Here is a 25,891-nt window from a genome sequence, read left to right on the forward strand (position 1 = left end):
TTACGCTCCCAAATATAAAACTTGAGATCTAACTTCTCACTTGCCACAATCTACATTGCGACTTTTTAATCCAATGATCTGATGCTTCTAAGCTGGAACATTTTAGCTCAATTTCCTTTTTGAGTTGGCTGCTAGTAAGTTAGGGCCAGATTTGTAGCCCACGTCTAACAAGCATTTTGTGTACAAGGTTTACTCCTGGTTTAATAGTTTTCTTTTTCATTTCCCCTTTACTTAGATCGTATTACTGATAAATTTTATCGTTGTATTTTTACGTGGCTCTGTAAACCTTCCTAAAAACTTTCCCTAGGGTAAAATTCAACTTATAGAAATCTGAATTTCAAGAGTTAAATGTAAAGGAAAGGTAGATTCAAACTACCCCAAATGAATGTTTCTGAGACGCTTCTGAAATTCCAAAAAGGTTCATTAAAAACTGAATCATTCAGGTATAAAAAAAGTCTGAGTGGAAAGGTACCTGGGTCACGATACATAATGGCACACAGGATAACCAGAGGCGGAATCTTTATTTCACAAGTTTCAAGATACAGTACAAAACGAATCTGTACATCTCTCTATTAACAGGATTTGTTTACACAATTATATTACACTTCACCAGCCTTTATACTGTATTTAATTAAATACAAAATAAATTTACAAAAAAGTCTACCATGGTGTTCCTTCCAATGCCAGCTTATGGTCTCTTAAAACTTCTCCAAAATATTCATAGTGGTTACACCTTGATCATAGCAACATTATGATTTTTTTAATCGAGAATAGTGTCAGCTTGTCATTCCAAATAGGAAAAACAGTGCATGTGAGATGACTTCCTGCATATAACCAAGACATCCTTCTCATGCACACAAAATCAGATTTTTACTTGTGCAAACAGTCACTTTAAAATACACATATTTTTTACTTGGGGTAAATATTCTTGAAATACCTAGTAGGAGAAATTTATCTTCTTTTCAATGACTATCACACATTTAAAAATCAGATAGTGCCTCAGACGATATGGTATTCAGAAATTTCATATTTTCACTTACATTTGAGAGCAATGACTGATAAAAAATATTTTCATGAAAATAGAAGTTTCTTTTGCTTTGATTATTTCTTGCACACTTCTAGTCATAATACTGTGCAACATATGTATATTAAATTCACTTTCAAAACAAATACAAGCTGTCATTGGGGGCAAACGGAGCCCATGCTGCTCTTCTTGGCAGGTAAAGGGGCTGTTTTATCTGAACCATTTTATTTTGAAATGTGCATGTGAAACTTTAGTCCAAACCTCTGTAAAGGAAGTTTTTTTGCAGATGTAGCTAGACAATAATATACATGCTACACACATCAAGAGTTGTGGTCTTCATTTATAGGCTTGGATGCATACTTCCAAAACACTGGTTTGAAGAACAAACATGAGGAGCAGAGGAGGGAAAAAAAAGCAAAAAAAATCTATACGAAATAAGTTTTCTTGAGGCAACAGCAGGTCCTTAATAAAGCATCAGATCATCAACAGATCACAGACAGAAGTTTCTAAAACTTCCCAATGGTATGAAGACAAAACAGCTGAGCAGTAAAGCTCTCGCCAATTAACCTTATGCACACAACAGTAACATGTCTTCAAAAGTATTAAGATTAATGATTCATAAGTTAATTGCATTTAAGTGTTAAATAATTAAATTTGGAAAAAAGAAAGGTTTTATTTTTTTGTGCCACTGAATATTAATCAAGAATAAGATAAGCCTTACTGAGAAAACAAAAAATTCAAAAGAAAAAAAAAAGAAAGAAAGAAAAAAACCCAAACACCAAAACTACCTTTGCAACAGAAAATAGAAGCAAAATGAATAGTCTCAAGACTCTGAAACAGGTAACTAAGCCACAACCAAATGCATGAGACTAGCTAAGCAGAATACTACTGCGGTCATCACCTCTGAAGGCAGGCAGACTATAAAAGGGATCAAGAAATGAGCCACGGAGAAATGAAGCCACACTCTATCTGATAACTAAATTCTAACATTAGAACTCCTGAATCCTGGAGTTAGTTTAATGTCACTGACATTTAACTAGCTTTAGTTACTGTCATTTTATTCAAATGGATGCCATTTGATTAGGTAAGGATTGAGCATTATTTTAGGAGAAACACCAAACCCAGTTCCTACCTGCTTAGGTATCATGAAAAGGGACCAAAGTATTTTGAGACAGCCATAAGGATCGAGGTCATGAAGCCATAGGAACTAAGTTGTTTTAAATATACCATTCGAATTTCCAGTAGCGAAAGACCCAGGGTAAAACAGGAAGTGGAAGAAAGCCAAGGAAAAGATATTTGAATTATTATTAATAAAAAGGACACGGCAAGTGGTAAACTACTAGGAGATTTGTTATTGCATGGAACAGGACTGCCAGGAAGTTCACACTATTAATGACGTGTTTTTTTCAAAGTATTAATAGAGGGAAGTAAAGACAGAGATAAAAATGCAGCTAAAGGAGAAATCAGGTGGATGGGAGAGAGGAAAAATGGAAGTTTAGTCAGCTTAGAGGTTTCAAAACTTTTAAATTTGTTAAAGCAGTTCCTTCGAAATGAAGCATGGATGCTACTGAGGATCGTCCTGACTCTGAAGGGTTAGAAGAGTCGGTGCGGACGCAGACACGGACACATCCTACCAACGGTGCTCGCATCTCTTAAGTGCAAGAGAGCAAGCAAGTCTTAAAATTTACAAAAGCTGCTCCAAACAACATTACGTTTTGAGGGTAAAATTTCCTACCTTTCAGATATGCCTTTAGACACATGGTTCTCACCATGACCGCCTCTTCACATTTGGAAGCAATTATCTGGGAGGAAAGTTTGTTTACCAGGTTTCTTATCATACTCTAAACACACACACACACACACAAAAGCATACAACTTCACACTGAAAGCCTTCATGTTCATAGACTAATTAAATCTAGTTCTAAATACAATCCCAACTTCAAGAACCAAAGTCTGACAACACTACATGTAATAAACTCTTCAAGATTTCGGGCGGATGGACGAGGGATTGTGGAAAAGAATAGAAGAATATACAGATTAACATCAACAGACGGAGCTCGGTGGGCCCAGAAAGCCTGCTCAGGTACAAATGTCGTCTGACTGGGTACCGGCTGGGGGCACCACCATCTGACAATGACAAGAAATACAATTTAATTTTTCATTTGTATGACACATGAAGTCGGCAAGTTTTCTTTGTTGTTGTTTTCCACACCGTTTAGCCAGACAATTCTGAAGTGTAACAGCCTTGACTTTCCTAGTGTTAACAGTAGGAGGGTGGTGAATATGATCGCTAAGCAAGCGGCTGACTTTCTACTAAAACTGCAGAAATAAAAACCTGCCTTAACACAGGCAGAACAGTATAAACAGGTTTTAGCTTTTCCCAACCACTGAGTTTAATGCATCTTAGACTCTGAGTTTTAGTATTATAATGGTAGTCGCTGTATGCCATATCTTGGCAATGACATTTTATACTTAAAGAATTCAGGAGGGCGCTGTCTTTTTGCAACAAGAAATGCAAACTAAATAAATCCTGGGAACAAATGCTTTGGCGCTGGGGAAAGTATGTCTATGATCTTGGTACCCCATCCAGAGTCTTTAATGTTGTTTCCTAACTTTTCCCAGTTAGTCCATCCTCTGGCTTCCAGCTCAAGGCTCTGTATACTCAAAAACAAACAAGCGAATTACATTAAGTAGGTGGGGCAAATTCACACATTAGCTCCAGAAGTCGGTTCACAATGTTTTATATATATTCCATTCCAAAGAAATGAAGTTCACATAAAACTATTTAACAAGGCCTTTCAGTCTTGGAAGGAGAGAAGCATGGTATGGAGTATGACAATCACCAATAGTAAGAAACCTCCTTACCCTTCCTTTTAAAATGACAAATATGCTGTACACTTGCATGTGGATTGGTAAAAGTTTCTGTTATCGCAGTTCTTAAATCCTTTGAAGACTTTTTTTTTTTTTTTTTTACTTAAAAGGCAAGTTCTATTTTCAGACTTTCAAATGTGTTAAGGTTAAACTTGTTAAGGTTAACCAATTGGGTTTTCCTTTTTATATGGATCAGTTTTTAGTGTCGATGCACAAGACCTTAAAAATGGTTGATAGAACTTATGCGCATTGAGAGAATGACCACAAGGACCCAAGAAAGATAGCTGGATAAAGCAGACATTACTTTGAGGGTCTTGCATATGTTTCCAGAAAAAAAAAAAAGGAAACCCACAAGAGTTGTGAATCAAACATTCAACTCAGTTTAGGTAAGAGTTACTTATCCCTGAAAATAAAGGCATCAGATTCTAAGCAGCTTTAGGAATTCAATGCTTCCTTGTGCCTCTTCCAGGAGGTGGCCACTGATCCGAAGTTCTACAGCAAATGCAGATGTTCTCAGCGAACAATTTCCTTGGTTGTCACCGATCAAGGCTGGACACTGTGGCTGTTACTGTGGTGGCTGTTGCTCTGGTGGCCCCTCCTGCTGCGGTGGAGCTGGCCGTGGCCCTGGAGGCCTGGGGACAGGCATGTCTTGGTGCTGCCTCTGCCTGTAAGCTATAACTGTTCCCAACAGCAACGCGATGATAGTCATGAGGTAAAGGTCCCACTCAGGTCCCAAAAGTTGGTCCATATCAAGTTGGGTGAACATATCCCGAATCTTAATGAGAATATAAAAATCATTATGATCACTAACATGTCAGAGAAGGAACTAGGAAAGTTATGTCACAAATTAGGAATAAATACAGAACCTATTAAAATAATTGGTTTTAGGAACATTTTACAATGTGTTTCTTTTTTTAAAAAAGGTTTTAAAAGACTTTAACTGAAACTCCAAAAAAAAAAATGTGTCTCAGGAACTAAGCCATTATTTCATCGTGTTGACTATGTAAAGTGTCTAGCAAGGTTTCTTTCCAGCAGTTATCTAATGAACTAATTTCCAACTATTTTTCACAGAAAATATTTGAAAAGAAACTGGAGATAGGGAGCCAATGGAGAGCCAAGGGGGGAAAATCAGTATCTTGATATACCTCTAACCTATTCGTAGTGATGGCACACCAGCTGAAGCTCGGTTCCAATGACAGCAGGGCTGTTTTATTACTTCTCTCATGTAACTGAAGATGGCAGGAATTCCAATGCTTAATAGCTGAATGAATAACGCTTTCTATTTGGGATTTAACTAAATATTCAATACCTGAACTTGAACGTAACAGTTATGTTCTTAGCCTATGACATTTTAATTATTCTGGCGTCGCTTAAATTATTCCTGTTATTCTCTGACTGATACTTATTCACAAAGAAAGTAAATATGGGGTATAATCCTTTGCATTTAAATACAATTACATTAAGTCCCCATAATATATATTTGTAGGCATAGATGCTAAATTTTTCTGAAAAGAAATTACAAGAAGCTATTAACTGTGTTTTCTAGGAGGGAACTGAGATGGGGATTTTGTTTCTCTGTACTGTTTGACTTTCTTACTATTAATACTTATTACCTGTTCTTTTTTAGTTGGACTATCTAGGTGGTAGGATTATGGGGCATTTTATTGTCTTCTTTATACTTCTGTATTAAAAATTAAATAAAGATATAATATACTTAGTATGTTGTACTGCAGACCAAATCCTATGCTCCCACAGTTAGCTTTTAATTAAAGGAACGGAGATTGTTTCAATCAGCAGAGGGTACAGCACACCCTGGCTCATGCTAGCAAGCAAAAAAAAATTTGGCATTACAGATGTATAAGCAATCAGGAGGACAGAGGTCAACATCCCCGGTCCCCTGGAGCCCTATATGTGGATCCCTCCACAGCAAGGGCCAGGGCTGCAAAAGAAGGAGGTGTCAAATTTCTCTTTTTTGACTACCTTTACATCTGTGCAACATAGGAGGGAACCCATTCTAGAAGAATCATCTATGCTGAAACCGTGTATCTGAAAATGTTTCAACTTGTTCTGAAAGATGTTAACAAAAGGTTGAAGCAGGATCCTTTTCTGATCTAGGATGAATTGCAGTTGAATAGCTCTTGTTTCTGCACATATTTTAAGACTTTCAGAGTCAAGTGCTGTATGTACCAGTTAATTTGTTATGAGGAACTACAAGTACTGAAAACAAAATGTAAACTGGAGGACCCAAGAGCACCTACGTATAAGTATTGTTAACTGAAGTTGGTAGTTTTAAAGAGAATGGCTAAATCATCTCCTACGTAGGTTCTATCACTAGCTTATTTAAATAGTTCAAGGTATTTTTGGAGAACAAAATCTCGGTGGTGTTTTTAACATGTTTCACTATCAGATGAATCTGAAGTACACGAGGCTGGGGAGGTTCTCAGGTCCTCCTCCTTCCATTTTTAAAAATTCTCTTTTTTAAGGGACTGGTATGAGTCACTTTTAGGCAGTCACCTGATTTAATGTTTACTGATTTTGGTTAACTACTGTTTCACATTGCCATGGGTCAGTCTCAGTTCTCCCTAAGCCAGAAAACTGCATAAAACACGTTAAGACTGGGAACCACTGTCAAATGTCACTTGAAAACTATAACTGCTTTATGGCTACATTCATCCCTCATCTGATGAGGTCTGCAGGTACTTCCCCTGCGGGAAGAAAGGAAGAGACCAGACACTTACAGGACACTCCTCTCCCCTCCCCTAACTTTTAAAATACAAACCTCCAGACGGAGGTTACATCACTTGTAGTTTAACTGAAAGAGGCAGGGACCACTTACATTTGTTTCCCGTATGCACTGCAAGAAATAGACAATGCCCAGTTTGCAGAGTGCGAGGAAGACTGGTACTTGAGCATCTGGGCTGGCTTCGGCTGCCATGTCATAAAAACGCTTTGCAAGGTGAATATCCTATAATATAGGTAACAAACCAAAATTCATTTCTTGTTAAAATAAGTTAAAAATAATTATTATTTAGTTTACATATTAGGAAAACTTATTTTATCTTTCAAGTGTCTTTTAAAAATTTCCTTTATCTAAAGGAAAAAACCTAAGCTTCCATTGAGTAATATTTCTTTTATTGACTGATTAATTTTGAAAAATTTAATTGAAAAGTTTAAGACTTAACTTATATTCCCCCCAATCCGACCTCCATCTGCTGTGCAGATATGTTGCCTACATTTTAAAACTTTCAGAGTTAAATGCTGCACCAGTGTTATATCTACAGAAAACATTGTTAACCCGGACATCTCTGGGGTGACCTGTAAATCGCAAGTTTATTTTTTCCTACTTAAAACTTTAGTCAATGTAAGCAATTCCTGGTTTCAGACTGGAGCAGTGATCTGGGGTAGACATACTGCAGACTTTCCAAGGGACACTTGCATGGACAGTATTAAGTGACCTGCATTCTGTGTCTTAAATGTATTTCTGTAAAGGGTGAAACACGTCACTGTCAATTTTGGCCCTGGTCAGAATGTTCTGCAGAATGGGATGGTGGGCATTTTGAAAATTTCATCTGCCAACCTGACTTCTTCCATGCCCTGACTATTGTCAAAGAATATCAAGTTCCTAGGAAAGAATTCGTGAGACATGGGAAAGAAAGCCTAAACATTAAAAATGACTTTTTTTTCACATATTTAAATAAAGGCAGTTACTTTCAGCTATTCCCTGCCCAAGTACCTAGGGTGTGTCATAAGCTGGAAAGAAGAGCACCTTCGAACAATAGTAAGTATGGTTAGTGTCTCTGATTTAAAATATTTAACTGAATTTTTTTTGGACTGCCATATTTCTTAAAGATCATAACATGTGATTTTTATATTAGTCATCAAACACGTTAATTTTATTTTAATTAAAAAACGTTTCTGATAGAAACCAAGTCTGATTTGGCTGACTGATCGGACAATGAGAAGAGGCTTCAATACTATGTTATGGGGCAGAGACCCAGCGCATTAGCAAAACCCAATGGCAACTTTCCCTTAGGCACATCAGGTCAGAGTAAGCGGTGTAAGGGTTAGTTATCTGATAAGCCCTGGTAAAGCCTCTCAGGTACTCCTCCCAGAGACTGAGAAAGGGATGACTGCAGTGATCAGGGAAGACAGCCTTTTTGTAAGTCTCTAGATTCCAATTCTTTGCTTTAAACAAAACTGAAGAGGGACCTAACCAAGTTGTCAGGTGATAATTAAAAATAATTTTAATGACAAGTTTCTCTGATTTTTGGCATGTTATGGACTGAATGTTTGTGTCTCTCCCAAATGCATGTGTCAAAGCCTACCCTCTAATGTGGCATTAGGAGATGAGGGCTCTGAGAGATAATTAGAATTAGATGAGGGTTGAGCTCTTGTGAATGGAGTCAGCATCCTTCTAAGAGCCCTTAAGGAACCTGCTACTTGCTTCTTGCTCTTTCCTCAGGTGAGGACAAAAGCAAGAAGACGGCTGTCTATAACCCAGGAAGTGGGCCCTCACCAGTCCCCAAATCTGCCAGCACCTTGATCTTCAACTTCCCAGAACTGTGAGAAATACATTTCTGTTGTTTAAGCCCCCCAGTCTATGGTATTACTATAGCAGTCCGAACTAAGACAGCATATAATTCTAAAGTAGTTTAAAGAATTAAGTGACCTTGCTATAATAAAATTCTTCCCATTCCCATATACTTATATACATGATAAGGCTGCAGTCATATACTTATACAAATAAAAAATAAAATTGATGTTAAATTGACTCACTGATATTTAATTTTTAAATGCTCCATACATCTGATTAAAAATGCATTTTCAGTAATTACTCAAAAATGCAGAATTTTACCAAAATTTATACTATTGTGCTGACTTAATCAACAGTATATTAACAATTGATCAACTATAACTAATAAGAGCTCAAATTTTTTTCTTAATAAAACTTATAATCACAGGAAATAAAATTCAAAATTTAAATTTATATAATTATTTCAGATAAATACAGAGTGAGCAAAGATCTAAGCATAAAAAATATTACTTTATAAATCTATAGGAATAGGGGACTGAAAATATAAATTCAGGAAGAAAAGGAAAAGATACAATTTGTAATTATAGAATTTGCTGTGTATTTTTTAAAAATTAATAATGGGTGCATCAAATTATTTAGGGTTATTTAAAATTTAAATTTAAATCAATTTAGAGTAATTTAATCATTTTATTTAAAAATGTTTGTATTTAAAATAGCTAGAACTTAGATCCTTTCAAACTTATGATGAAAAAATTTAAATGTCAGCTTAAGAATGTACAAGATGATACAGTTTTTCAAAATTCTTTTAAGGGTACCCAGACCATGGGTCTAAAGAAAGTTAAACTTCAGTAGGAAGGATTAAGAATCAGAAATAAGTTTCTTAATAGCAAACATTGTAATTCATTTTAAAATACTTTAGAAATAATAGAATTTGTCTGAAGATGGAGAGACGGTTTCTCAGACAGGGTGGTATCAACAGAGGCAGCACTGCATTTCCATTTTTATGAGTCTGTCTTTGGCTTTATATCCTAAAAATAGTAGTATGGATATCAATATGTATATGTGCTGGATGATGACAGAGATACAAGAACAGTCTTTTGAAGCATTATAAAACAGTTTCATAACTTAGTACCTAAAATCTGAGCACATTCCAAAGAAACCATATTTCTATAAAAATGCAGACGTTTTCCCCAAATCACAATTTATATTAATCAAACATTTGTTTTGAAGCCAACCTCACCTGTTTAATGCCTAGTCCTTTCTCATGCATATATCCCAGATTAAACATAGCTTGTGCACTGTGTTGTTGCTCAGATGCCAGACGATAATGAATAAATGCAGTCTCGTAATCTACGTCTGTGCCAAATCCATAGAAATGGTAGTCTCCAAGCTTAATTCTAGCCACAGTATAGCCTTAAACAAAAGTTAAATGCAAAATTGTCAACAAATAGTGTTTAAAGCACGCCAAACTGTTATTTCTCTTCCTGTTAACATGCTTACATAGAAAAGAATTTTAATTAATAGCGTACAAACTTTACGACAAATCCCTCAGCCAAGGTATAAATTCAGTTAAAATTCAAGCTAGAAGTGCTGTTCTAAAGAAGGCTTTGCGATAGGAAGAGATAAAACAAGGTGGGTGGTACCCCCTAGTTCATGAATAATACTCTTCAAATGAACATATGCTATTTAGTCACATCATTTACATTTTAAATAGTTGAACTAGACCTTGTTTAGGCTCAAGAAGAGATAGGCAGACAATGTGGAGAGTAGTACGTGTGAGAAATAAATAATCAAATGAAAAGTAGTGGGGAAAAATTTAAATGTTTTGGGTTTCAGACTAATATTCTATTATACCACCTATTTAATTCTCATCTTATACAACATACTGGTTTCAAACTAAAACCAAAGAGTAAACCACAGCACGATGCAATGTCCAGTACAAAGATCTTGCAATTCAATTTAGAAACCCTGAAATCAGAACTTCCATTTTAAAAGTAAATACTAATCATGATGCAAAGAAGTTAAGCAATAGTTAGTATCTCTGCTTAAGGTGATCAATGACGTGATTTAATCTTTATGGGAAAAAAAAAAAAAAAAAAAAACAATAAAGAAAGGTCCCTGGGTGAAAAGCTAATGCTTTAGAATTAAGCAATCACTCACCTTGAGAGGCAGCCCTGTTCCAGTGTAGCAAAGCTCTGGGATAAGTTTCGTTCTCACCTACGATGGTTGCTTCCCCTACAGGGGAAGATGTGACACAAAGCAGGCACTTAAGGAAAGCCACTAGACTTTTAGGCTTCATTTGCAAATGGGTAGATATGTGGAACATCATTTAAACAAGAACTGGGGTGTAACAAATATTAAATGAAAAAAGGACTGTACTGAAATTAAACAAGGATTAGAATTAAATACTGACTTCGAAGGAATCATTGCATTTAGGACACTGCTTCCTGAAATGTGTTTTATCCACAGAATAATAAGACTGAAAAGTGAACCACTTCCAGTAATCTACAATCTGCTGGAAAAACAATGTTTTTGTATCTGCTATATTTTGAAAAATGTATTTATTGAAAGCAGTTAATTTTATGATAAAGGTCAAATCTATCTCTACTGTCAATTCTATAAAACTAACTTTGAAGAGCTAAGGTAAAATAACTTAAGCATGGGTGGTAAATTCTATTTACAACATTAAGACATTTCTTCGTGGATTTATTCTTAAATGGCTTAGCCCGAAGTGAGCCCCGGTAGTCCAAACCCAAGGCTTACTCTGGTCGAGAATGAAGGCTGCATTGCTTTGCGCCACCTCATAGCCCTGCTCGGCCAGCAGGAGGTACTGGATCACGGCGGCATTGTAGTCACCATCTTTATAGCTGTTATAGGCCGTCATGAGCCTCTCAGACCAACGGCCCCGTTCACACACATTCTTAAACAACTGTGAAAACAGGAAAGAAAAAAAAAAATAGGAAAGATATGCCAGAAAATCATTTTTCACTTTGACTACGAGGGATTGTTAAGCATGTTCTGTAAACGTCTGGCAGTTTTATTTATTAAATATATATAAAAGTCTAAGATATGTATTTGAAGCTTTCACTTAAGTCTTTAGAATAGATTTATACAAATAATAGCAAATAATTATATACCACTTATGCTGGCCAGGCACTGTGCAGTGTGACTTATGCATAGTACGTATATTAACTCGCACAATCCTCCCATGAAGTCCACGGGGAAACATTCTATGTGGTAAGTTCTATTAATAACCCCACTTTACAAGTAAGGAAACTCAAGCACAGAGTGAGTTAAAACTTTGCTAAGCAGTTACCAATATCATTCTAAAGTACCAATTAGGAGAGAGCTAAAGAGGAAAAGCTCCAATTAGGAGAGATTAGCATTCGCCTCTGCGACATTCAATTAACAAACACTTTTCTGAAGCTTACTATGTCTCAGATACTGTCTTATGTGCTAGAGAGACTGCAGACAACAATATCTGTCTTTATAAACACTGATTCTAATAGGGAGGGACAAATGAAATACATAAGTGTGATAGTAACACACAGACCCTCAGGCTTCCCTCAGTATTCCAATGCTAGTAGGCTGAGTCTGTTTCTACTCTAGAAGAAATCACACAAAGAAAACCAGAATTAAAATGGTAGATTTTCCTACTGGCCAAGTTAATTTTCCGTATAGAAGCTGGTATAAAAGCCCTCACCTCCACTGCATTGTGACATGATCGCATCACTCCTGTGCCGCTGGCATGCATCTGTGCTAGGTTATAGAAAGCCAAGATATGGCCTCCCTGGGAAGCTAAATTAAAATACTTCAGAGCCTGTTTATAATCCCTCTTGACTCCGATGCCATCTGTAAAGAAAATCACATAAAAAGTCAGGAAGTGTCTTAAGAAAGACTGAGCTGAAGCATCAGAGAAGCCTTTTCTGGGAATAAAACTAAATGAAATTCAGAATTCTTACTCAGGAAAGATGTGAATCTTATTAATACAGATCTGTATATTAATACATATTAATATAATTTACAATAAAAAAACAAGATGTACAAATCATTGAATTGGAGGAACATTAATCAGCCAGAATTTGACAGCTCTCATTTCTATAACATAATGACATCCTCTGGAAAACAGGTAATTCAGGTCTTCGTGTATCTATCATTAACGCCAATGTTACTTACTATAGTACATAGAGCCAAGCTGTAGTTGCCCGTCCACCCAGCCTTGTTCAGCAGCTTTCTGGAAATACTTCAGTGCCAGATCATAATTCTATAGAAAAAGAGGTCACATGATCATAAGATGAGCAAGCTCAAAAGGCTGACATACTTGGAAGGTAGGAGAGTCATTCATTGAAAAGAATTAACAAAGCACATTAGAATACTGTCAAAGAGCCATTAAAAGGACTACTTTCTAATTTTTTGTATTATACAGATGGTAATACACTTTAAGTCATAGAGGGATTAATATTTAAGACTGAAAAAAAGCAAGTAAGAGTTTTTGTGAAATAATTTGTATGTCTACTCCCAGAAAGCATAAACAACACCAGTGGAACACAAAGATGAGATTTAAGGGACAGTCCTGTTTCCTATTAACCAACCAATCTTTTTTAAACTTCACTTTTTCTAATACTAAATAAGGATAATTATTCTCTCCTTATTTGTTCCTTCCCTGCATTCATATCAAACACTATATGATTATTAGATTTCAAATATCCTACATGGCCACAGAGAAAAACTGAAACAAAAATCACTACTGAACTTCAGTATCCTAAAATGACCAGAAATCAAAATAAGATCACATTACTGTCTCTTGTGCTAGGGAATGAAACCCAGCTTAGTTTTAGGTCCACATTAAAAAAGCATACTGCTTAGATCACATAGAGAAGAGAAGAGGACAGCGATGAGAACCCAGGGCATCCAACATGAGGAGGCAGCACAGAAGCATGAGAGCAATGGCCCAGGAAAACCAAAAGAGCTCGCAGTCACAGAACTCCAGTGAGCAAAGAGTTCAAGGGATACAGAACCAAAAAATGCCATCCGGAACTGACATTTAGGAGGTTCCTGGTGACCTGTATAAAGCAGTTACATCAGACAGAAGCCTGACTGCTGAGCTAAGGAGTGAATGTACCAGCTAATACAGTCCATTCTTTGGAGAAATTTGGCTTAGCAGTGAAGAGCCACAGAGAGGAGAGGTGGGGCTACAAGGACAAAGGGCAGAACAGAAAGCTTTCCTCCTCATTAGTGGGAGAGACTAGAGCATTTTCTTAGGCTTGAGTGAAGAAGGGAGATGCTTCAGTCTTGGAGAGATGGCAGAGTGGGTAGGGTAGAGAGCACAGATGGAAGAACGAGAAACAGCTTCACACCTTCAGAAGAAGGTGCCAGAGACAGAGCCATGCTACCAAGGCAGTTGGTGTGGCAGGTATAGGAGGAGGGGAGGCAGGGAACTGAAGTCAGAAACAGGAAAAGGTTTAGGTTTGGTTATAATGGCTGACTGGAATGGAAGCTGGTTAAGGAATACTCTCCTACCTCGCCAGCCGACTGCTTGTTAAAATCAGAAAGCAAGATGGAAACTTACAACTTGAACTCCTCTCCCGTAGAGGTAAGCCATGCCAAGCCCACTCTGTCCAACCGGGTTGCCCTGCAGAAGAGACCAAAGAGTGAAAGGATTCATTAAAAAGTAGGCAAGACTAAATGGCTGCAAAAGAAATAATTTACAAGCATATTCAAAACAAGTCTTAGCACTTTTTAATTCAAAAAAAAAAATTTCTCCTTCCCATCAGGCTAAACATAACACTGAGTTTTAGAGATCTGAGGACTTTCAATAATTTGCCGAAAAAGAGTAAATACTAAATTCATTAAGAATTAAATTTTGGTGACTTACTTTATGACCATCTGCTCTATGAATTTAAAATATAAAACATGACTAATGTATTTCATCTTTTTAGGCTTAAAAGTAGGTCACTTTTGGGGGGTAGTTTTTCACTGGTAACCTCCTTCCCCAATAGAGAAGGAAGATGCCATGGGGCAGAGTCAACGACCACACCGTAATGGCAATACTGGAATTGGGTGGCAAAGGTATGCTTATTACCAGAGTGTCACAAACCAAAGATAAGCATTGTTTTGAGACCTGAAAGAGAAAAATGTAGAATTCACCTGAACTTAGGACAGAAGGCATCTTTAAAAAACTGTCACAGCGCTCCTTTGGGAAATACTCAACTGACATTTGGAACCACAGTAAAATGTAGTTCGCGAAGAGACAAGTGCACACTCTGGAGGCATATAGGGTCTTAAGTATTCATATGTTGCTTTCTCTGGGCCAAAGAAAGCCTAAATTGTGTATTGTGAGTATCAAAAGTACCTACTTAAGAAAGTTTAAAACCTCAAGCTGCAGCACATACAAGGTAAATTATATAACTTTCAATTCCATTACTAAAATCAATATTTCCCTGATCAGGAAACTTCTCAATGACAGAGAAAGACTTAATATTTAATAATCTGATCTCTAAAAAGAATAAATTGCTTTTCATTGTTTTTTTTCCTAGTTAATTCATTCACATGAATCATATTTATGTAAATGATTTCAGTAATTAATGGCATGAGTTGGTTATAACTAATCCTTCAATATAATAAGCTTATTTATTAAAAAATAATAGTAATATGGTACACATTTCAATAGAGTCATGAGGTCTTACCATGTCAGCAGCTTTCTTGAAGTAGTGAAGAGCTGTCTCATTACTCTGAGGCACAATATCACTTCCCTCTGAATACATCTGGAAAACAGACCGTAAGTTTATTAAGACTGATAACCCGCTCTCCAATCTCATCTGATTCTGGTTTTTGTTAGGTCTCATGAAACCTTTCAACAAAGTTTAAAATTCCCCATAGGATATTTTAGAATTAAAAGCAAAACCTTAAAAGTAGACATTTTATATTATTATATATTCTATGTCATACCAAATTTATGACTTAACCTATATACATAAATAGGTAAAATCAACTTACAGATCTCAGGAGAAGACAGCTTTAACCCCAATATGAATCTTTTTTCTCACTCTATCTCAAAGCAGTTAAATGGCTGGTAAATTGCTTTGGATCTGTGATTAAATGAGGAAAGGAGAGCTGGCAATGTCTGCTTTCCTTTCTCCTCTACCACTACTTTCTCCGGGATAAGATACAGGGTAGGTCTTAAGTTCAGAAAAAAAAATAAGTAAAAGTTTATTTTATAAGGTTTCAAGCACCAAATGATTAGAGTATCATGTATGGAACATGATAAAGGACCGAAAGAAAGAACAGAATGACTAATACTATTTTCTTCCACGTACGTACTGAGGAAATGACAAAGGATGTCATTTTTGAGGTTGGGCTAGTTAGTATTTCAGAGCAAAAACTCAAATCACTCAAATAAGAAGTTCTCAAATGCTTAAGAGAAACAGTGGAAAATACCGATGTCTATGCTGTAGCAGCTGAAATGTCTAAACATAAAGTTCTCGGCCCCAATTAAAACATGATCATGTGGCAAAAACTGACTAGATTGTTCTATTTGTAAAGACCTTTGAGATACATTCTATCTAACTCCAAAATCTTAGGATTTGGTCGCAGATGAAAATACCCTTTGGTTTACACTGTATTAGTTTTCAAAATAATGAAAAAGGAAATTATGAGACTGTGCCATAACATATGGAATTTATTCATTAAGTCTTTAGATTTAAATGTTGCCTTGCTTGAGAGAAGGACTGCATTGAGAAATGGGTGATGGTTATCACATTTAAGACAATTAAAAGGTCTGCAGACAAATTCCAACTAAATCTAATTGCTTCTACTCAGCAAGGAAGTTAACAGGCAATTATGACAGACTAGCAAAGACTGCCTAGCATAAATCCCTCATTATTGCATACAATACACAAAAAAGTAGAAGCTCAGACAGTGATAGTTAATTTCAATGGAAAATTTACATACTGATGAGCAAATGCTATGTCATGTCTAAGTTGCCTAGGAAAATGCCTTCGAATAGCATTGCCTTAAGATACAATAACCTTGCACTGGAAATTTTATTTCGTTTATTCTTGGTAAATTATAGACTCTGAATATAGTATGTACTTATTATGCAAACACCTCTTGCCATTATACAACACATTCACAGGATGTACAGTACCTTTCCCAAGAAGGCCATAGCATGGGAATTGCCAGCATTAGCTGCTAAATTGAAGTAGTCAAATGCTCTCTGTAAGAAAAGAATTAAGATAATTAGTTTTTAATAGAGTCTGCCCCTGGCTTTTAACCAAAATAATTATTTCAGGGACATTTAAAAAATCTTGTCATATTGTAGTATCTCCGTATAAGTAGACGGCAACATGACATCTATTGTTTATATCCAATCCACCACTAAGTCCTGCTACTTTTACCACCAAACATCTTGAATCCACCTACTATCCATTACCAAAGGTCTAGTGTAAGCTACATTATCTGTCACCTGAACTTCTGAAATACTCCACTCGCTGATCTCCCTGCTTTTAGTCTTGGGGTCATCCAAAGAGACTGCTCTTAAATCTCGACATGCTGGTCCTTATGGCCCCACGAAGTGCTGCAGGGAATATACTGACACGAGCACACACTGTCTCAATACTGCTTCCTCTCCCGCTCTGCACTCTGGGTATACCCGCTCAGTTCCTTCCTGCCTCAGGACCTATGCACATATTGTTCTTATTGGCCTGGAATGATCTTACCTCCAGTCTCAACTAAAATATCATCCATCTCTCCTCAGAGACAACTGCCACCTCCCACTCATTAAGCTGTTATTGGCCCCTTTAATTATTTTTAGTAATGATGATCACAATTTATTACATATTTTCTTTGGTGTGATCATTTACAAAATATCTAATGCTTCTATTAAACTTGAAGCTCTGTAAGGACTCAAAGACCAAAGCCATTTTGTCCAGCACTGTATCCAGAATGCACAGCAGTGAATGGCACATAGTAGTTGTTCAAAATTTGTTGAATTAACACAGTTATGCATTGGATACTCCTTTTCTTCCTTCTGTGAAGCCGGAGAAATAATTTATCTTTGTGTAGTTGCTTCACATGTAGGCAGCATACACCACCAAAAATATCTCAAAACTTACTGTATAAAAGGTATGCAGCAAACTCTTATCAGGAATTCTGTTCTCTTATCTGATATTTTTATTAACCAGTTCATCTGATGCTTCACTGGCCTAATGACAAACATTTTAATAACTTAAAGACGATGAAAGTTGTCAAAATGCCATCTGAATTTAAAAATAGGCATATATATTTGGCATAGTTTTGGTAATAAGCATATTCTGTTATGACCAAATTCTTAAAGTTGATGGGATATGGTATATGAAATAACCTTAATTAGAATACTTAACTGGCATGGTAGAAAAACAAAGTTTTATGAGTCTGACAAACATTTATTGAGAACTTACTATGGGCTCGGCACTGTCAGGTGCTGGGAATAAAAGTGGCAAACAAGGCAGATAGTTCATGCTCTTTTAGACTTTATGTTCTAGCAAACAACTTAATTACATAATTAACTAATTTACAATAGACAAGGGCCATAAGGAACACAGGTTTTCAGAGATCGGATCTGTGGTACATGACCTATTCTTGCAGTGGGGCTGGGGGCACAGGCAGTATTAGAAGAGATACTAGAGTTGAGTTCTGAAGGATGACTAGGAATCAGCGATGTGAAGAAAGGAGTTGGGGTAATATTTATTCTGGACAGAGGGACTAGCATTCTAGAAGCCACAAGAGAGGTTTTTTGATATTTCAAAGACCTGAAAAAAGGTCCCTCTGCCCAAGACTCAGAAAGCAAAGGGCTGGTGAGGTAAACAGAGGCAAGTATAGGGCCCTGGAGGCCATGTTAAAGGTTCTGATCTTTAAACGGCTGGAAATTGTGAGCCACTCAAGAGTTTTAAGCAAAGGAACCACACGACCAGATTTATGGTCTACAAAGACAGGCTACTGCTTAGGATATACAAGCAGTAGATGATTCATATGAGTGATGGGTGTACTGATAGTAAAAGAAGGAAAGAGATGAGTGATATTTAAGACATAAAGCAGAAAAAAGTGACTGGATATAGATCTGACTCCTATAGTTTTACAAACAATGAATTTTCCTCGGTTCTTTGCAATATTTTCGAATAGAAGTTTTAAGACATACATCAATCGCATACCTATAGAAAACAAATACATTGTGTGTGAATTTATATTTGGAAGCATTGAGAACTAGGTTTTACAATTAAAACCTTTCCCACCTCTATGAGGTGTAACCACATTTCTATTCTTCAGTTCCTCAGAGGTTAGTGAGATCTTTTCACTAAAAAAAGTTCATTTGTGATAGTCATCTTAATAACACAAGCTTGATACTATCACTGACTTAGCAAAAAAATATATCTGAAGAATTACTTCTTCCTATAATAGGAAGTGCAAAGCCCTAGGAACAAGAAAGTTACCTGATGATTTTGTTCAACTCCACGCCCCCCATGCAGATGCAGTTGTCCCAGACCGACCTGAAAATTAACAAAAATTGGCAAAAGTAAATGGTAGCATCTGAAGTATAATTAAATTAGACCAAAAAGAAATCACTTGGTCATAAAAAAGTTTCTAACTCAAAAAATTAAAGATTTAGTTTTAACTCCTAAAGATATGCTACGTTAACCTACATTGTTTAAAAACTAAAAAAGTCTGCTTTTAATTATAAGGTATCCTTCTGAAATGAAGGGGAAACAAAGGCATTTTCAGACAAACTAAAACTGAATTTGTCAGCAATGAACCTATTCTAAAGGAAATATTAAAGGATGTTCACTAGGAAGAAGGAAATTGTCCTGGGAAGCTTAAAGATGCAGTAATAAATAAAGAACAATGGGAAGGCAAAATTCTGAGTAAACCCAAATTATATGGACTGTATAAAAGAATATCTTGTGGAGTTCAAAATATGTAAAATTAAAACACATACAGACACACTCAAACCAAAAGAGGGTAAGAAAGGAGAGAAAAGGGAACATGGAAAAACAACAGAAAGCAAGATAGATAATTTAAACCCAAATATATCATTAATTACTCCAATTAAGACTGTCAAAATGGATAAAAAACAAAACCATATGATGCTTACAAAAGACATACCTTAAACATAAGAAGCCTGAAAGTACAAGACAGAAAAAGTATTCCATGTAAATACTAACCAAAAGAAAGTAGCATAGCTATGCTAGTATCAGGCAAAATACAATTTAAAGCAAAAAACATTTCTAGAGATAAAGGAGGACATTTTATGATATAAAAGTTCAACAGAAAGATAACAATATTAAGTTTGTATGCACTCAACGTAGCCTAAAATATGTAAATCAAAACTGACAGAACTAAGAGAAGAAAGAGACAAATCCACATTGAGAGTGGGAAGTTAAAACAGTATTATCTCAGCACTGGGCAGAAACAGCAGACAAGTTCAGTAAGGATTCAAGAGATCTGAACAGGATTAAGAAACATGACTTTACTGACACACACTTAGAGCACTACACCTAACGAGTGCAGACTTTGTATTCTCTTTAGCATACAGATTATTTGCGCAAACTGACCAAGTGATGGGACATAAAGAAAGTCTCAAAAAAATTTCAAATGAGTGAAATCATACAGAGCATATTCGACCACAGTAGATTAAACTAGAAATCATCAACAAAAAAATAGAAGTAGAAAATCCCCATGGAAACTAAGCAATTCACTTCTAAATTACACATGGGTTGAAAGAAATCACAATGAAAATTAGAGTAAATATAATGAAAATATGACAGTGGGAGAACATGTTCTATCAATATCAAAATCTACGAAGCTATGAAAACAAGACAGTATTGGCACAAAACATGTAGAAGAATATGCGCAAAGCATGACTTGCAGTAGCCCAAATCTGAGAACAAAATGGATAAATAAATTGTGGGATTTTCATACAATGAAATATCATATAGCAATGCAAATGAATGAATTACAGCTACATGAAAATACAGGGGTTAATTTCAGAAACATAATGCTGAGCAAAAGAAGCTGATACCCAAAAAAAAATGCTGTATGATTTTTCTTCTTTTACATAAGATTTGAAAGCAAGCCAAACCAATCTACGGTGTGAGAAGTCAGCTCAGTGGGTTACCTATGGGGAGGAGGGAGGAGTTAGTGATGAAGAGTTCCGAAGAGGGGCTTCTGGGGTGCTAGTGATGCCCACACAAGAGGCTCACTTGGTGATAATTCACTGAGTTGTACACTTCAGATTTGTGTACTTTTCTGTATTCATATAATAATTCAATAAGCAAAAAAAAAAAAAAAAAAGGAAAAAGAAAAAAAGAAAATGATATACTATATCACACACACATGGATTTTTTTTAACTTGAGTTTTTCACTTTATACATTGAAATCAGCTTTCCACACTAAACAGTATTCTACATAATTTTTAATGCACAGAATTTCATTTTTACAGTGTCATATTTGAACTAATAATTCTCTAACACTGGGCATTTAGATTGTTTTACATTTGAACTGGTCTCTAATGTAAAAGAAAGATGTTTAATTGAACAAGATAACTTTATTAAAATTTACATTACCTAAGATTTGAATTTGTCACTGTAGTTTTTTTCTTTTTTTAAGTTAACACTCCCTCTTGTTAGTCTTAAAATTTTTCTTAAAAAGTATCTATTACTCATCTCCATATATTTCTGAATTGGAAAGAACTGTAAACTTAATAGAAAAAAACTTGGATGTTCAAGTTTTCCTTTTTATTATACCATCAAAACCACCCATAAAAACGACAAATTATATATGCTACTTTGATGGATATCATACATTTACATTAAACAAGCCTACTTCTTGAACTTGAGAAAATCATGACCTAAGATGAGCAAAGGAAACATGAATAATAAATAGCTCCAAAGAGCATCTAAAATTCCAAATGTTCTAGACTTTTTGTTTAGAGAAAATGACAGTTTTGTCCTTGGTGACTCCATCAAGAGCCATCATCATCACGGTAATGCTGCTCTATTCAAGCAGTGGTTTTCAACTTGGGTGCACAGTAGAGTCACCAGCTAGCTTTTAGGAACTGTGAGTGCCTAGTCCATATCTGGGATGAATCCAAACAGAATGTCTTGAGAGTGTGGGACTAGTATGTGGCTACAAATGCTGTAGCTAATAATTGCTAAGAACAATGAAAATGTTAAAGATATAAGTGTTTGCCCTCAGAAACTTTAATATTCAATGCAGTAAAATACTCCATGAAATGTTTAAACACATACCTGCGCTTGTACATCACCTTTTTCAGCTAGAAACTGGTAATACTGAATCAAATCTTCTTCTAGCATTCCACTGTTCATTCCTGGATTTTCCACCTCGTCAGGCAGCCGTATTCTCTGTACTACTGAGCCTCCTGTCAGTGAGATATCACTAGCAACTGAAACAGGGAAACAAGGCAATAATGTGGATAAGTCAAAAGAATTGTCCCACAGAGAGAAGTACAATTCCAGCTGCCAAATGTTGACAGACACTATGTTACAGAAAACTGTTCCTATAGTGGTCTAGAGTACATAATAGTAATCTAAAGTAAATTCAGTTTTTTTCCAAAAAATATTTAAGAAGTGGAACTCAAAGCAAAAAATTTTTAAATACTTCTTAATCAACTAGAATAAAGATGATTCCACTTGAGAGAGCCATTCATGATATTTCAAGTAGTACAATAAAAACAGATGTATTTAAAATTGTTTGTTTTGTTTGTTTCATTGTTTATTTCATAAGGTGAAAGGCAGAAAAAGAGATACCATGATTGGCAACAAGACGATAATGAGTCAGTGCGGATTCACAACTCTGGAGGACTCCGATGCCAGCCCAGTAACGGTAACCCTGTAATACAACTTTGAGTGAGAAGACGGCAGTGTCACATGCTTCAGTGGCATTCTTGTTGGAACGAACACAGCTAACCATACTCGGAATGTAATTTTGCTGTCTGTTGACCCAAGTACACTACCACCTCATTTATCCTGAGTTTTAGGTTATGAGGTAATTTATTCAGCAACTTCGACAATCAGAAAATAGCTAAGAACTAGGAAATAAATAATTAAGTTCCTACAGCAATCAAAATAGATGCCATAAACCTCATGTATGCAGTGTGTGCAGTTCGCCTATAAGAGAAAATTACTTAGGCTCTTGCTTAGAACAGATATTCTTATTTTAGACACAACTTTATCAAAAATAGGGTAATCTTCCAAATTAGCAAAGAAGCAGTAACAAATGAGCAAAATAGGGAAGACAAGAGACTACTAGAGGCAGACCAGCAATAAATGACTTCAGAATAGGGGGGAAGATAGCTTATTATAAAAAGCATAGAATGGAAATTAGAGCTCTCTGGAGTCCTTTAGCACAGACTCAAATAACTTTATAAACTTTAACAATCCTTAGGGTATTACTGCATAACAACAGGACAAAAGTCCAAGCTCTTTGGCATGACATACGGCTGTTTATGGGACTCCTGTCTACCTACCCTGCTGATGAACTACCTGGCATTCTACTCTCCAGCCACACTAAAGTGCTCGTATTTCCCTCTTGCTGCTGTCCCTTTGCATATATTGCTCTTGCTGCCTGGACACCCTCTTCTGCTTCTTCTATTCATTCACTACAATTTATCCTTCGAGAACCATTTTAGCTTTTTCTCTCCTCAGGAGTACCTACTTCAATCCCCCACCTTCCGATGCCAGTGTGGGTTAGGCGTCTTACGAGGTGATTCCATGACATTCTCGTGCTGTACTGTGAAGTCTCCCTACTTGTATCTCCCTTTCTAGATTAAAAGCTGATTGTGGGCCAGTACTATAATTCGTCTTTGGAACCCCGATAACATGTACACAATAAATATTTTTGGAATATAAATGGGTAAAATTATCTAGGACCACCCAGTTGGCCAGAAAACTAGACTTTCCTTTTTTATTTTTAGTCTTTTATCCCATCAATGACAGCCTATAGACCCTTCTAAATTTGGACTGTTTTTTCTGCTTTCAGTCTCATTTCTGCTCGACCTAGCCTTTACATTACTGTAAGAATTAATTTACATATTTATTTGAAACAAAGAACATATGGTAGCTAGAGGTGGCATGACTTATCCAAAGTCAGTTTATACAGTAGAAGGCAGATTAAACATCTCAGCAGAAAAGAATTTAGTGGACAGAGTCTACATTTTATCACTAAGCTATTTTAGCGATCACTGTTATCAAATAACACATAAGAGATACAGTAATGAATGAACTTTATAGGATCACTGTTTCTTTGTATATTTAAGTCCTTCATCAATTTAAATGTAAAATCTATGATAACCGATCTAAAAAATAATTCTGACAATTCCCACTCACAAAAAAATTAAAAAGCCATTTATGAGATCTCTATTTTAAGGGAAATCAGCCAAATTTAACATTTTCATGAAAAATTATGAAATCTACCAATTTTCATTCACATGTAGATTAACGTGCTATATCCATTAATAAGAATTTGAAGAACATTGAACTGAATATTTGGTCTTAAAGAACATAAGTAAATCTCAGTCATGAAAATCAGAAAAGCTGTGGTCATTTGTTAACCAAAAATACTTCTGCTACTCGATGTTACTAGCCTTCCCTTAGGTCTTACTTACCAAAACCATATGGGCTATTAGGTTGCCCCCAAGAGCTCCGAAAGTGTAATAGACAAGAGCCTGTGAATAAACAAAAGATGTTTAACTGAACATAGTCACATACATATTTACCCAATTCAAACTGTAGCATATAATGAAAGTTTAATAATATTACCTTTGCCTGACTTGAATTAACACCGAGTCCAGAGGCATAGAGAAAGCCAAGAGCCTGAAATAAAATGATTAAGGTAAGAATTCTTCTGTTGGTGGAAGTTTATTCAGGACAGACATAGTTTATGAACTATGAAAAGATGCAAGAATCTCTATGCTAAATGATTTGAACTGCTGCAAGTACGTAAAACTGTGGAATTAGCCTCAGAAATGCATTCAAGGTTTTATAGAACATATAATGAAATACACTTTAATCAAATCAAAGTGTTTAACTTGAAGATTAAAGGTAATAAAATATTAACTAGAAAAACAAAGCTGAACACAAACATAACATTTACTTGATCTTGATAAATAGCTATTATGAGAACAAAACAACTCCTACATCATTACATCAATGCAAAGGGGCATACACAGTGAAAATGGATACGAGACTGCCAAGATGAACTAGCCCAGAAATACGAAGAGGCAGCAAGAGATCAAGTTAAAGTGGTTAAGGAAGAAAGGTCACTTTACAATGCTAGAGCACACGATTTTCTAAAACCACTCAACCAACCAAACAATGCATTGGTAAGGTTCTACCCTTTGTCTCCTGAGGATCTTACCTGATTACACAAAATAAGCTAAAGTTATAAAGGTAGGTGTGTCGCTCATCAAAAGCCATGAGCTCTTCTAAATTTCCCAGCCCCTTAAGTAGTTAGGTAGGGCCATGTGCCTGGGATGTGGCCAAAAGGGATATAAGCCATTTTTAGGCCACGCTTTTAAGAACATCCCTGAAAAACCCCAGCCCTCTCCACAGCTTAGAAGCCCTAAGTTCTGATGGTGTAGCAACATGACAGAAGCAGCTCCTGACCCTGAGCCACCATCTGGAAGACAGTGATGCAGGCAGGAGAGCGGCATGCAACATGGCATGACAAGAAATAACTTGTAGTAATAAGCCACTGTGATTCTGGTGCTTTGTTTCATCTGCTAGAATTACTGTGGAGTGTTTTACAATGTATAAAGCACAGTGGCATTGCAAGGTTCTATTATTAGAGGGGAAAGATGCCTTAAAAGTATTAAACCGTTCTTCAGAGCAGAACATGTCTGATGATAAAGAATATATGTGTGAATTTTACATAAACTGATTTATACAAAGAAGGGAAAAAGCTCTGAAAACAAAGGGGAGCAATTAAGATATAACCTGTTCAAAACTAAAACCAAGACTACTGTAAGAGCTGCAGGCTGGTTAGATATTCGGTCCTACAGAAAACAATGGTCACAATTCCTGTTAACGGTTAAACAGTCTGAAAACAGACTTCCTCTGACAAAAATTTTAAGAAAATCCCACACCTTTAATAAATCTGAATCAATGAAGACATTTTAAATAAATGTGATGGTTCCCTAAATTGAGGTGTAAATCTTTCCATTACTAACGGGGAATAAAACAGATATTAGGTACCAAATAGCATGATCTAATATGAAATACAGAACACTCCTACAATGCAGTCTAGCCAAAAATATTTTACTTGAGTTCATCAGCCGTTAGCTGTGACATCCCGCTCATAGGAAATTCAGGTTATGAAAAAACAAACTAAAAGACATCAAGAAGAAACAAATAGACAAACTAAGGTAAGATATTCTGCAGAAAACTTGACCCTATCTCTCACAGAGACAAAAA

At 36.0% G+C, this 25,891-nt stretch overlaps 1 protein-coding gene across 1 annotated transcript in view; it reads right to left on the bottom strand.

The window, feature by feature from the left end:
* Positions 1–502: 502 nt before the first annotated feature.
* Positions 503–25,891, bottom strand: part of SEL1L (SEL1L, ERAD E3 ligase adaptor subunit) — a 47,536-nt gene continuing 22,147 nt past the window's right edge. Inside the window, exons 7-21 of the mRNA XM_006925500.3 lie at positions 24,239–24,292; positions 24,085–24,144; positions 22,229–22,310; positions 21,710–21,864; positions 18,896–18,952; positions 16,576–16,644; positions 15,116–15,193; positions 13,999–14,061; positions 12,606–12,693; positions 12,133–12,281; positions 11,193–11,358; positions 10,590–10,664; positions 9,670–9,842; positions 6,732–6,860; positions 503–4,670 (exon numbers count right to left, since the gene is read on the bottom strand). Coding sequence (XP_006925562.1) covers positions 4,461–4,670; positions 6,732–6,860; positions 9,670–9,842; positions 10,590–10,664; positions 11,193–11,358; positions 12,133–12,281; positions 12,606–12,693; positions 13,999–14,061; positions 15,116–15,193; positions 16,576–16,644; positions 18,896–18,952; positions 21,710–21,864; positions 22,229–22,310; positions 24,085–24,144; positions 24,239–24,292 — 1,608 coding nt within the window. The 3' untranslated portion in view covers positions 503–4,460. The remainder of the gene's footprint in view (positions 4,671–6,731; positions 6,861–9,669; positions 9,843–10,589; positions 10,665–11,192; positions 11,359–12,132; positions 12,282–12,605; positions 12,694–13,998; positions 14,062–15,115; positions 15,194–16,575; positions 16,645–18,895; positions 18,953–21,709; positions 21,865–22,228; positions 22,311–24,084; positions 24,145–24,238; positions 24,293–25,891) is intronic.

The sequence above is a fragment of the Pteropus alecto genome, unplaced genomic scaffold (assembly GCF_000325575.1).
Source record: "Pteropus alecto unplaced genomic scaffold, ASM32557v1 scaffold8, whole genome shotgun sequence".
Lineage (NCBI taxonomy): Eukaryota > Metazoa > Chordata > Mammalia > Chiroptera > Pteropodidae > Pteropus > Pteropus alecto.